This window comes from Chrysemys picta, chromosome 11 (assembly GCF_011386835.1).
Source record: "Chrysemys picta bellii isolate R12L10 chromosome 11, ASM1138683v2, whole genome shotgun sequence".
Lineage (NCBI taxonomy): Eukaryota > Metazoa > Chordata > Testudines > Emydidae > Chrysemys > Chrysemys picta.
The window spans coordinates 73,796,202-73,808,767 of record NC_088801.1 but is presented as its reverse complement, the minus strand read 5'-3'; the positions used below and the strand labels follow the sequence as shown (position 1 = coordinate 73,808,767).

The following is a 12,566-nucleotide window of genomic DNA, read 5'->3' as shown; positions in this document are numbered from 1 at the left end:
CGGATAGTTGAAGTCCCCCATCACCACCAAATCTTGGGCTTTGGATGATTTTGTTAGTTGCTTGAAAAAAGCCTCATCCACCTCTTCCACCTGGTTAGGTGGCCTGTAGTAGACTCCTAGCATGACATCTCCCTTGTTTTTTGCCCCTTTAAGCCTAACCCAGAGACTCTCAACACTTCCGTCTCCTATGTCCATCTCTACCTCCGTCCAAGTGTGTACATTTTTAATATATAAGGCACCACCTCCTCCCTTTTTCCCCTGTCTATCCTTCCTGAGCAAGCTGTACCCATCCACACCAACATTCCAATCATGTGTATTATCCCACCAAGTTTCAGTGATGCCAACAATGTCATAGTTGTATTTATTTATTAGCACTTCCAGTTCTTCCTGCTTATTCCCCATACTTCTCGCATTTGTATATAGGCATCAAAGATACTGGTTTGATCTTTCCTCCCAGTTTTGTCCTGACTCTCCTTTCTCTCTGCCAATATAGCCCACACTCCCTCTTGTTTCCGACCCATCTCCCCGGTCTCCATGTTCCCCACTTACCTGTGGGCTTTGCTCACCTGTCCCTGTCGAACCTAGTTTAAAGCCCTCCTCACTAGGTTAGCCAGTCTGTGTCCGAATAGGGTCTTTTCTCTCCTCGAAAGGTGAACGCCATCTCTGCCTAGCAGTCCTTCCTCAAATAGCATCCCGTGGTCTAGGAAGCCAAAGCCCTCCTGGCGACACCATCTTCGCAGCCAGGCATTCACCTCCATGATGCATCTGTCTCTGCCCGGGCCCCTACCTTTGACAGGAAGAATTGAAGAGAATACCACCTGCGCTCCAAACTCCTTCACCCGTACTCCCAGAGCCCTGTAGTCACTCTTGATCCGCTCAGTGTGTCACCGCGCAGTATCATTTGTGCCCACATGGATGAGTAGCATGGGGTAGTAGTCAGAGGGCTGGATAATCCTCGACAATGCCTCCGTAACGTCTCTGATACGGGCCCCCGGCAGGCAGCATACCTCCCGAGATGAAATGTCGGGGCGACAGATGGGCGCCTCCGTCCCCCTCAGCAGAGAGTCTCCGACCACCACTACCCTACGTTTCCTATTCGCAGTGGTGGCAGCAGACTTTCCAGCCTTAGGGGTACGAGGCTTCTCCTCCTTTACTGTAGGGAGTGATTCCTTCTTTCCTGTATCAAGAAGAGCATAACTGTTACCTATAACCACGGCAGGAGGGTTCGGAGCAAGGGTGGAGCACTGCCTGCTGCCAGAAGTAACCAGCTGCCAGTGTCCACCCTGAGCCATCTCCTCCTCCACCAGTGGTGTATCAGCAGTCCTGTGTACTGGGACAGCTACCTCAGCTGTCTCCACATGGACACTGTCGAGGAATTGCTCGTGGATACGGATGCTCCTCAACCTAGCCACCTCCTCCTGTAGCTCTCCCACCTGCTGCCTGAGAGATTCCACCAGCAGGCACCTCTCACATTGGATGGTCCCCCCAGCCTGGATATCAGTAAGTGGAAATTGCAAGTTACAGTCTTTGCAAAACCACACCAGGATCTGGGTAGAGGCATCCATGCTTAGGCACTCTGTCTGGCTACAGGCACAGGTGGAGGAGACAGTAGCAGTGCTGGCACAGGTGTTGCGGGTCTTCCTAACCATCGTAAGCCTCCCTCTGTCAATCTCCCGTCTGCAGCCCCCTGTCAGCTGAAAGGGTTGTTTAAGCAAAAAGTTATGAATGTAGTTGCTTTATAGGTATTAAGGGGAATCAAGAGAAAACAGGTGGAACTGGCAAGGGACCCTCGCCCCCTTCCTGCTCCCCTTCCAAACTCCCTTGCGAAACTCCCTGTTAGCAGCCCCTAGTCGCAAAGCTCCCTGGTCGCTTGTGCGCTGCTTTATAAAGCCCTGGCCTGTATGAATGCCCCGCCCACTGATGAAGGCTCAGCCACTTACCAGAGGCTTCTAGCTTTCAAACCTTCCAACTGCCAGCCACAGCACATAGTCCTTCAAACAACCAAAACAAACAAACAGACTGACAAACACAAGCTCAGCACACAGCAAGTAACCCTCAAACACAAACAAACACACACTACAGACAGTCACTTACCCCAAAAGGGTGCTGTATTGCTCCTCCTTCACCTGGAGAACTCCCTTGTGAAACTCCCTGTTAGCAGCCCCTGTTCGCAAAGCCACCTTCTTGTTACCCTTTGCATCCCTTGCTAGCTGCAACTCCCATTGTGCTTTGGCATTCCTGATTACAACTCTGCATACTCGAGCAATATATTTATACTCCTCCCTAGTCATCGGTCCAAGTTTCCACTTCTTGTAAGCTTCCTTTTTGTGTTTAAGCTCACCAAAGATTTCTCCGTTAAACCAAGCTGGTTGCCTGCCATATTTGCTATTCTTTCTGCACATCGGGATGGTTTGTTCCTGCACCCTCAATAAGGCTTCTTTAAAATACAGCCAGCTCTCCTGGACTCCTTTCCCCCTCATATTAGCCTCCCAGGGAATCCTGCCCATCAGTACCCTAAGAAAGTCAAAGTCTGCTTTTCTGAAGACCAGGGTCCGTATTCTGATGCTCTTCTTTCTTCCTTTTGTCAGGATCCTGAACTCGACCATCTCATGGTCACTGCTGCCCAGGTTGCCACCTACTTCTACTTCCCCTGCCAATTCTTCCCTGTTTGTGAGCAGCAGGTCAAAAGGAGCATGCCCCTAGTTGGTTCCTCCAGCACTTGCACCAGGAAGTTGTCCCCAACACACTCCAAAAACTTCCTGGATTGTCTGTGCACTGCTATATTGCTCTCCCAGCAGATGTCAGGAGGATTGAAGTCCCCCATAAGAACCAGGGCCTGTGATCTGGAAACTTCTGTTAGTTGTCCGAAGAAAGCCTTGTCTACCTCATTCTCCTGGTCTGGTGGTCTAAAGCAGATGCCCACCACATAACCCTTGTTGCTCTCACCTCTAAACTTAACCCAAAAAGACTCTCAACAGGCTTTTCTCCAGTTTCATACTGGAGCTCTAAGCAATCATATTGCTCTCTTATATACAGTGCAACTCCTCCACCTTTTCTCCCCTGCCTGTCCTTCCTGAACAGTTTATACCCATCCATGACAGTGCTCCAGTCATGTGAGTTATCTCACCTAGTCTCTGTTATTTCAATCACATCATAGTTCCTTGACTGTGCCAGGACTTCCAATTCTTCCTGCCTGTTTCCAAGGCTTCTTGCATTTGTACACATGCACCTAAGCTAACTAGCTGATTGCCCTACTTTCTCAGTATGGAGCAGGAGGCCTTCCCTGTTGCACCCTCCTCCTTGTGTTTCCTCCCAGTATCCCACTTACCTCAGGGCTTAGGTCAGCATCCCACAGCGAACCTAGTTTAAAGCCCTCCTCACTAGGTTAGCAAGCCTGCCTGCGAAGATGCTCTTTCCTCTCTTCGTTAGGTAGATTCCATCTCTTCCTAGCAATCCTTCTCCTCCTCTTGGGAGGGGTGGTCATGGAACCCCCATCCCTAGGACAATGCATCCCATACCTTCCGGTCGATGGGGTCTCCTTCTGATCTCTTCCCTCAGATGACTCTTCCAAACCATTCTCTGACATAATACCTGTGCAGAGAGCCTGAAAACAGTTTCTTATCTCTATCTGCATTGGGGGTACATGGGTTCTCCTCTTTCTTCTTCTGGAGGTCACATACTGCCAACTTTCTTCCCATTCTGCACTGCCGTCTCTGATTCTTCAGCATGCTGTGCCTGCAACACCAAACGCTGAATTCTATCCAGAAAAATCTTTATTTTCTCTGATGCAACGCAGGATTGATACTTGGGTCTCTAGTCCTTTAACCTTGTCTTCCAATATGGAGACCAGTTTGCACTTTGTAGAGATGAAGTCGCTTCTGTTCTCTGGGAGAAAGACAAACATGGCACATCCTGAGCAGATCACAACAGCTGATCGCTCACTATCCATATTGTCTTCCTTCTAAGAGCCTCTTCAGATGTTGTATTTACTGCTCACAGAAGCCTGAAAGGCAAAAACACTCTGTGGGAACATCCCCCAGGTGAACTCCCAGGCAAACTCCCTCTGTTTACCTGTCCTCTGTTCACCGCACACGTTCACAACACATGAGGAGGGAAGCTTATTTGTTCCCACTAAAGGTTTCTTCCTCTCCATGATAGACTAGTATCTGATCACTGCACGTATATGCACAGGTAATGTATCTGGTCACTGCAAGAGTATATGCACTGTATAGTTCTTGACACAAAGGACTTCTGTATATTGGAGCATACATGTGGCATTTATATTCACAGCTCTCTGAATTTCACTGTCTGACACATAATAGTTCACCTTGTTACATTTTTCCTTGTGTGTAGATTCACAGGTCTCAATAACAGATAGTTTCAATTATAAATTTTGCACGCAACAGCAACTGTTACCCTAGTCAGACTGGCATAGAAGGCGTTTGTATTGACAAAGATACTTATTTATAGTGAGCCGAATAAAATAAAGATTGTGTACTTATAATTATAAGTAAGTTACAGGAAACATTGCTATAGTTATTTCTCATGTTATTCGATCCATGTAACCATTATTAAACCATGAGATTTACTAAATATGGATTTATGGTGCCTAATGAAGGTGAAGTAATCTAGCACTCTTGATTACCAATCACTTCCACAAACAAAAGAGTTTTGGTAACTAAATTAAACTTTAAAGAGCATTAAATGACCATTAGGAAACTTTCTATCCATAATTGAACTGATGGCAGTCATTTCACGGGAGACACCTTAAACAAGAGAACAACGTTGGAAAAGAGAGACTTTAATTTGTTTCAGGTGCAAAAATCCAAATCCTTTTTTCGTATAATTTTTGGGAGGACTCTGTTGCAAGATACAAACCAGCTCTGACAAAAAAGGGACTCAAGTTATTAAAAACTGTCACTTTTAATGTAATTTAGAGGAAATGACCTAATTTACTTTAGTGAGAAAACACTGAAATTTCACTCTGTCTTTCCTGAAAAACACATGAGTGATTAATATTTAACAGCAAAATTACTAAAGGAAGCTGTGAGTGTCAAAAAAATAAGCACCTATGTTCTCACAAAGAAGCCATATAGTACAGTGATCTGTTTCGGAGTATAGAAGAAGGGTCTCCAGCTGATATTGTCCCAGTAGTGCCTGAAATGAATCTGATTCTTCACATCAAGGGTGCTGGATCCTTCCCATAAGTGGGGAACCAGGGGTCCCCCCCCCCCCCGAGGCCTCATAGCTGCCCATGTGCCTCTTACCATGGCCAGGCTGCGGCTCTGAGGCCCTCCTCCCCATCTGGAGCCGGGTTGGGGATAGAGCCGCGTGGGCAGCTGTGGTGAGCCGGTGTGGAGTCACAGACGGCCAGGGGCTGCTCTCAGCCCCCGCCCCCCTCCTCCCGCACCATGGGCAGGTGGAGGGTCTGCGAATATGGCTCCCACAACTGCCCGTGTTCCCCTCCCCAGCCAGGCTCCATGCTGGCCTGGCCAGGGGGTGGGGCCTCAGAGGGAAGAGGAGGGGAAGGGCCTGAAGTCTGCCCCAGCAAAAAGCAGACCAGCCATGTCGCCCCCCTCCCCCCCCTCCCCCCCCCCCACACACACACAGAGGTTCCGGCGCCTCTGCTTCACATAAATGCAAAATACTCCAATGTATGTTGGTTTCTAACTATTTTCCATACACTGTGCCTGACTTAAGTCAATGGAACTCTGTCAGTTTATGCCAACTGAGCTGGGCCTCAGTTGATTCCACTGATGCTTTTTAAATATAGGAGTAGCGCTTCAGAAAACTGTACCTTATACAACATTTTCCATGGGAGAAATAATAGTCTGATTTATCTGACAAAATAAAAGGTTAGTGGAGGCAGCCTAGAAATGATAGCAGCAAATCCAGAGACGAGCAAGGGAAAAAGCTATAAGACATAAATCTCTTGGGCAGGGAGGTATAAAACTGTAGGTAGTTTGTAAGCCACAACTCTGAGGCAAAAAATATAACTGGCATTGCAACAACACTGAAGAGGGCAGCAATCAGATTAATCACAAGTACAGACACACCTCACCTAACATCTTTCCCAGGGCAGCAGCAACACACAGAAAAGGCATCGTACAAGGAGCCACAGATGGGACAGGACTACTGGTACAGTATTGATCAGACTAAAGGGTTGGAAAAGAAGTGGCCAGGAGAAAATAATGGGTGTGTGTGTGTGTGTGCACGCACGCGCGCACAAGCTACTTAGCTCAAACACAAAGCCACATAGGGACACAATAGTGCTCCTTTTGTTGAAACATACTGCATTCTATTTTAAACAATCACCATTGGAAGATTGAGTAACGAAGGTATTGGTTATGGAATTTACCAAAGCCAGAGACAAAGATGAATCAGTCCTTTCAGACTATTTGTGTGTTGTCTTTCTGAAATCTGAAAAAGATCAATAAGAAGTTACCCTAAAATGTTGGTAGAAAGCCCATTTTATTAAACATTTCGCTGCTGTGAAATATTTCCCTACTGTGATTGAAATACTGATCAGACTTTTATTCCAACAGTCAGAAGGTGTAATCTCTTATGCATGGTGCAATGAAGCCTGCCTAAAAGGAAAACCTGTAAGAAGGTTATTCATGAATATTGCCAAATATCAAATAAAATAAACGTATAATATCATTTCAAAGGAAGGGAGCAGATTTATCTTGATTTATCTCCTAAAGTTAAAATGTAATAAAAGTCAATCTGTTAGAGGATTTTATTATTACACTGTCTCTATAGCAAGCCAAAATATATTATCTATAAAACCAATATCTGTTAAAGGAACTCAATTTTATGTTTTCCCCATTCTTACTGAAATCTTGTTCCACTTGTTACTTGTTCTAGTCAACCTCACACAGTTGGGACCAAATATTCATTTCTGATTTTCATCAGTTTGATCTCACAAGTGCTTTATCGAGGCTTGTGCTGTCAATATATGGGGCTGGTCTGAGCTGATTTTCAGTGACCCATCAATTTCTGCAGAAACTTGACTTTATTCTTTCATTTTAAATTAAGGCTGGAGTCTTTGAGCTTGGAGGAGCTGTACATACTCAGCAACTCTCAAAATCAGGCCGTTTATTTGGGAGCCCATGTGTGGCATTAAGTGCTTAATTTATAGGCACCCAAGTTTGAAAATTTTAGCATAAGTTTCTTACAGTTGCAGTTATATCGTTCCTTCCAAACATGAACCAAAGCAGTCTGGAGAGTAACTGAAACAATAGCTCTAAGACAAAATGTTGACAATAGAACCATGGAGCAGCAGAACTATGGTGGTTTTCACCCATTATACCCAACAAAATCCACTTAGTAGTTACTTTCTGTTCTGCTTTGATTCAGAAATGCAGGATAACCTAGTCCTTATTGGACACATGTAAAAACACAAAGTCGGATCAGCACCTGCAGCTTGTATGCATTTTCGATTAATGGAGATGGACAGAAGGAGCAAGAGTTACAGCAAAAGAACATTTTTGTCTCAAATGTACATCAGATTAATAGCTGCAACTACAGTGAAGATCAATTTTTAATCAAATGTTGCTAACATAATGCAGTATTAGAAGGGTTAAGGAGCCATCTGCTGGTGACTTCAACAAATTGTTGAACGCAGCAATGCTAATAAAATTTCAATTATAAATTAATTATGTACAGTGCATTTAATTATCCATGGATTCAAACTACCCATGGATAATTCAAATAAAGCACTTTCACGGGGGACATACAGTCTGCTCTGTATCTGCCAACAATTTAAATTAGATACCAATGGATTATGGGTGTCTGATTTTTTTTTTTTTAAATTAGCACAAAAGCAGTATATTGGATCATGTCATATTAGCATATATGTGGAATTCCGCTGCTCCATGCTATATGCCTCTATTCGTTCACAGTTCATTGCTGTTTATTAGAAAGCAGAGATCATTAAAGTATCTGCTTTATTCAAGAGCTGGTAGAAAGTAAGTTCACTCACTACCTTGTTTTCAGTTTGTTATATTTCCCCATTATTGAAGCTAAGAACAGGGGTGCCAAAAGGAAGAAAAAGGTAAATGTTATTTAGAATAAAAGTGGGCCCATAGCCTAGTTAGCAGTGCAAAGTGCTGCAACAGGTACAGGTCCCAAATTAAGCATCGGCGCCACCTGAGGAAGGAAAATAAGTGCCTCACACCTCTCTAACAACCCCAGTGCTGAAACAATATTGAGGGGATGGGGATCTGGAGGGAGTTGCCTTTGCTAGAGGAAAAGGCCCTAGTGGGATCCCAGAGAATACCCCTCAAAAGAACAGGGTGTTATATACAACTTAAGTGAGTGTGCCCATACACAACATACCATGTTTAGCGGGGGATGTTCAGAAGCACTTGGCATTAGCCTAACTCTGTTCCCATTGATGTAAAGGGGAGTTCACTATTGACTTCAAAGGAAACAGAGTTATACCACGGCCTGGTACTTTTGGAAATCCCCACCCTCGTTCTCCACATGGCGAACTGCAGAGCATTATCCACTCTGTCAGGTAACAGGTATGGAACATGTTTTCCCGTAACCTTTCCCTGGGCATCAGAAAGACTGAACTGATGATCAGCCCTAGTACAACTGATTTACCTCAGAAAGTGAAAATACCCATAAGGGACTAGTCCCCCTTCAGTGTTCACATGCAGTTCCTCTTCGCATTAACATTAGCAATTAGTGTAAGCATCAAGGGAGAAGTGACCCGTCGCAGCATGTGATTGAACAACTAATGGGAGTCACACAAATATAGCGATGGCAGAACAGACCCCTAAATGAAAGAAATATGGAAAAACCCTTGTATATCAGGCAACAAAGTCTAATCTGTGGGGTGTGCTGATGTGTATGTGCATATCCTATAATTAGACTAAATTAACAGAAGACTAAATTGTAGCAGTTAGCCCCAGTCCTGAGTAGAGGGCAGGGAGGTAACCCTCCGCCCCAGGGAAAGCACAATCCCTCTGCAAACTCCCATTCACTGTGGTCTCCCTGGCTCTATACTCAAGGGTGTAGGGAAAGAGCAGTCCATGAGCTCCTCTGTGCTTCAGAACACAAGCTATCCCTGAGGTGACCATAAAGTGCTAGATGACAAAAGGTTTGTTAGTTGTGTAGAGCTTGCTGAGGATTTGGGGATCTCTGGATAAAAGGTGCTAGATCATACAACCATAGGGTTAGAAGGGATCGCAAAGGTCATCTAGTCTAAGGTTTTTCAATGCATGACCTCAATCCCAGGCCTTGATTCCCTCGGCTCCTGAGAAAGAGAACCCAACCCCTCTTATACCCTGATTGGCGCTAACAGAATCTACCTGTTAGTATGACTCAGCAATGGTTACATTGTAGGTCTCAAAAACAAGTCTGATAACAAGATGACTCAGCAGAAGAGCCCTGCATCCCCAAATCTGCCATCCAGCTCCAATACAATAAAGATAACAGTCTGCCATTCTGCTACAAAATAATAAAGACCACATTTTCAAGAGTGCCTTCTAAATTTATCCCGGCAGTGTGTGCGCAAGTTTCAGGGTGGCCGAAATATAACGTGAAAATGTAGAAACCAGATTATTTGAAATGTAAGACCACGTGGCCTTATTGTTGTATAATTTTATACCTTTAGCCATTCATCCAAGTTATTTACTCCATATGCTATTTGATCACTTTTCACACTTCATCTCCCTAATTATACATATGGGTAAATAGAGATGCAGATATCTGCCTATCTGCACGCATGAAATTTTGGCAGAGTTCACATATAGTCATTTGTCATCCAGTCTCTTTATTTTAAATAAATCTTCAGTATTATAACTCAACATTTTAGCTCATGCCTTCCAAAATGAGTGAAGATTTCCATTTCCTCCATTAAAACAGTTCTAGTCAAGTAACAAACTTGACATTTTCCAGAATTGATGGATTATTTCCACTGAAGTATTGCATGTCTAAAATTGCATCACTTCCTTTTGGAACCATCAACAGTGAGAAAGGGCAAGCATACGTTTAGAAATCCACTTACCGACTACTTTCTACTGTTGGTTTTTTTCGTGCAGCTGGAATGCCTAAACCCAAGCTAACAGTACTTTCAAAAGAATGTTTATTTCTAGGGCTGGCCGGAAAACAACAATTCCATATCTCACACACAAAAATTTCAAGGTTTTGAAAATTGTTTTTGTTCCAGTGCAGAATGAAAATGAGAGCTTTCACATTTTTACATGGAAAAAAAAAAAAGAAAGAAAAAGAGTTGTGCTTGATAGCCTGATCGTTAGGGCAATCACTTGGGATGTGAGAAATCCCTGGTTCAAATCCCTCCTCTGCCTACTTTGGAACTAGGGTGACCAGATGTCCCAATTTTATAGGGACAGTCCCGATTTTTGGGTCCTTTTCTTATATAGGTTCCTATTACCCCCCCATCCCCTGTCCCGATTTTTCACATTTGCTGTCTGGTCACCCTATTTGGAACAGGGACTTGAACCTGGATCTCCCACATCCCAAGTGAGTGTAACTCCTGGAATGGTCATTAATCATACATTAGCACAATGCAGACAAGCTTCTAATATTTACATCCCCCTTTCCAGTAGCAACAGCTTCACCTGAAGAAGTGGAATGGAACAAGAGCATGGCAGAAAAACTAATCCTAGTTACAATTTACTCATACAACCAGCACGTCCATCACGGAGCGATCTAACAGAGCTAGGACAGCAACAACTGCAATGGGATTAATACTTGGCAGCAGAATTCCTAAACCACTAGGGTTACTATAGCAATAGGAAGTGCAGTTATGAAAAAGCCTGTAGCATTGCTGCCATCCTGCTGTGAGCCAGAGGTATAGTACATCCAAGTTTTGATGTAGAAAACACATTAATATGCGCACCCAAACTTAATATATTGTCTTAGTTCTTAGCTAAGCTGCTAATTGTGCGATGCCTGATTTCACTCCTGCATGCCTGAGCAATATTGATTTAGTTGGGGACTGGTCCTGCTTTGAGCAGGGGGTTGGACTAGATGACCTCCTGAGGTCCCTTCCAACCCTGATATTCTAGGATTCTTGTGAATGCTGACATTTCACATAAGCCTATTTTGCTTAAATACATCGTGTAACGCTGCAGTGCAGGCCGCTTGTTGCACAAATAAAATAGATAGCACGTCACAATGTACTAGGAGTTTGGTATCGAATTTAAGCCAAGCGATTGTAGCAATTAATGTGAGATCAACATATTGGCCAAAATTTTCAAGCCATGGCTCAGTCCATTACGTTAGATTCCTAAATAAAAGAGGCATGATTGGCCAAAAAGTGCTCAACAATAAAGCCAGTGGCAGCTACAAGCACTCAGCACTTCTGGGGGACGAAAACAGTCTATTTTGATACCTAAATGTGGATGTAGAATCAGAGTTCATCTAGGATTAGAGATCATCTTTTCTGACCTCCTGCACATCACAGGCCACTCTACCCCACCAGTTATCCCTGGATTAGACAAAAGCAGTACAGCCCTTGGGAGATTAAACTACTGTGTGCCACAGGCAGACACTAGGAGGGACCACAGTGCACCAATATCCAAGGCTCGTGCAATGGCAAGGGAATTGATTTGGTGAGATATAGCCACTATAATAGTAAGCGCAGGCAGGGCAGGTTTGAAATTTTAACCATTTTAATTAACTTAATATAGTTCCTCTCCTTTCTCCTAGGTGGCTAAGCAGCTACAGCCTTCAGTCATCTGGATTGGAGACGCAGAAAAAACATTCTACAAAAAAGTGCCAAAGTCTGAAAAAGAGGTGAGGGGCTCCTGTTTGATTTCTAAACCTATAATAATTTCACATACCATAGCAGACCTGACCCAAAGGAACCGGGGCATTTCCCAGTGTAACATGTACCACCACAACCAGACCTGCCAATGCTCACTTTATAATAGCTTGCCTCACTTTTACTTTTTTAAAGAAAGTCTCATGACCTCTCACAAGCTCTTGAAGAAACTGGCCTTATTTAAAAGTAATTTGCCCAGTGCTCATGAGTGCTGATGGCACAGCAAGAGAAACAAGAATGAAAGAAAAATGGGAGACCTAAAAAAAGACAAAAGAAGAAACTAAGACTTAAGACAAGCTTAAATTATTCAGCTTTATTTATCAATAATAAAGGAACAAGGACAAATCTGCATTGTAAAAATCAAGAGTATAGGCCAAACAGTTAAGTTAACAGATTTTTATTTACCTCCTGGAATTCCTGTTTTAATTACTTTCTTTCCTTTCCATAATCAGCAATTTCCCACTAGTAAAGAAAAGAAAAAAAAACCATGCAGAAACACACTGTGTTTCGTATAAAGCAACTTGTACAACTGCAAACAAGGTCACATGTGAAATACTCATTCAATTCACAAAGCTTTCAGGACTTTAGCCACAATTGATTCTTTGAATCTATGTCAAACGGAACCATTTTTTAATTATTATTTTTTAAAGGTAGCTTGTATTTTTTGTGAGGACACAAATGCAATATTTTTAAGATACTGATGACATGCTAACTGTCTTAGATTAGCCTGTCATTTTACAAGCTGTTTAGAGTGCTTATTTTATTG

At 43.5% G+C, this 12,566-nt stretch overlaps 1 protein-coding gene across 3 annotated transcripts in view; it reads left to right on the top strand.

Moving 5' to 3' along the window:
- IQCA1 (IQ motif containing with AAA domain 1) overlaps positions 1 to 12,566 on the top strand; it is a 151,365-nt gene that overhangs the window by 127,050 nt on the left and 11,749 nt on the right. For all 3 annotated transcript variants that reach the window (XM_042854528.2, XM_042854525.2, XM_008172583.3), the window contains one exon: positions 11,686 to 11,772. In XM_042854528.2, the coding sequence (XP_042710462.2) occupies positions 11,686 to 11,772 (87 nt within the window). The remainder of the gene's footprint in view (positions 1 to 11,685; positions 11,773 to 12,566) is intronic.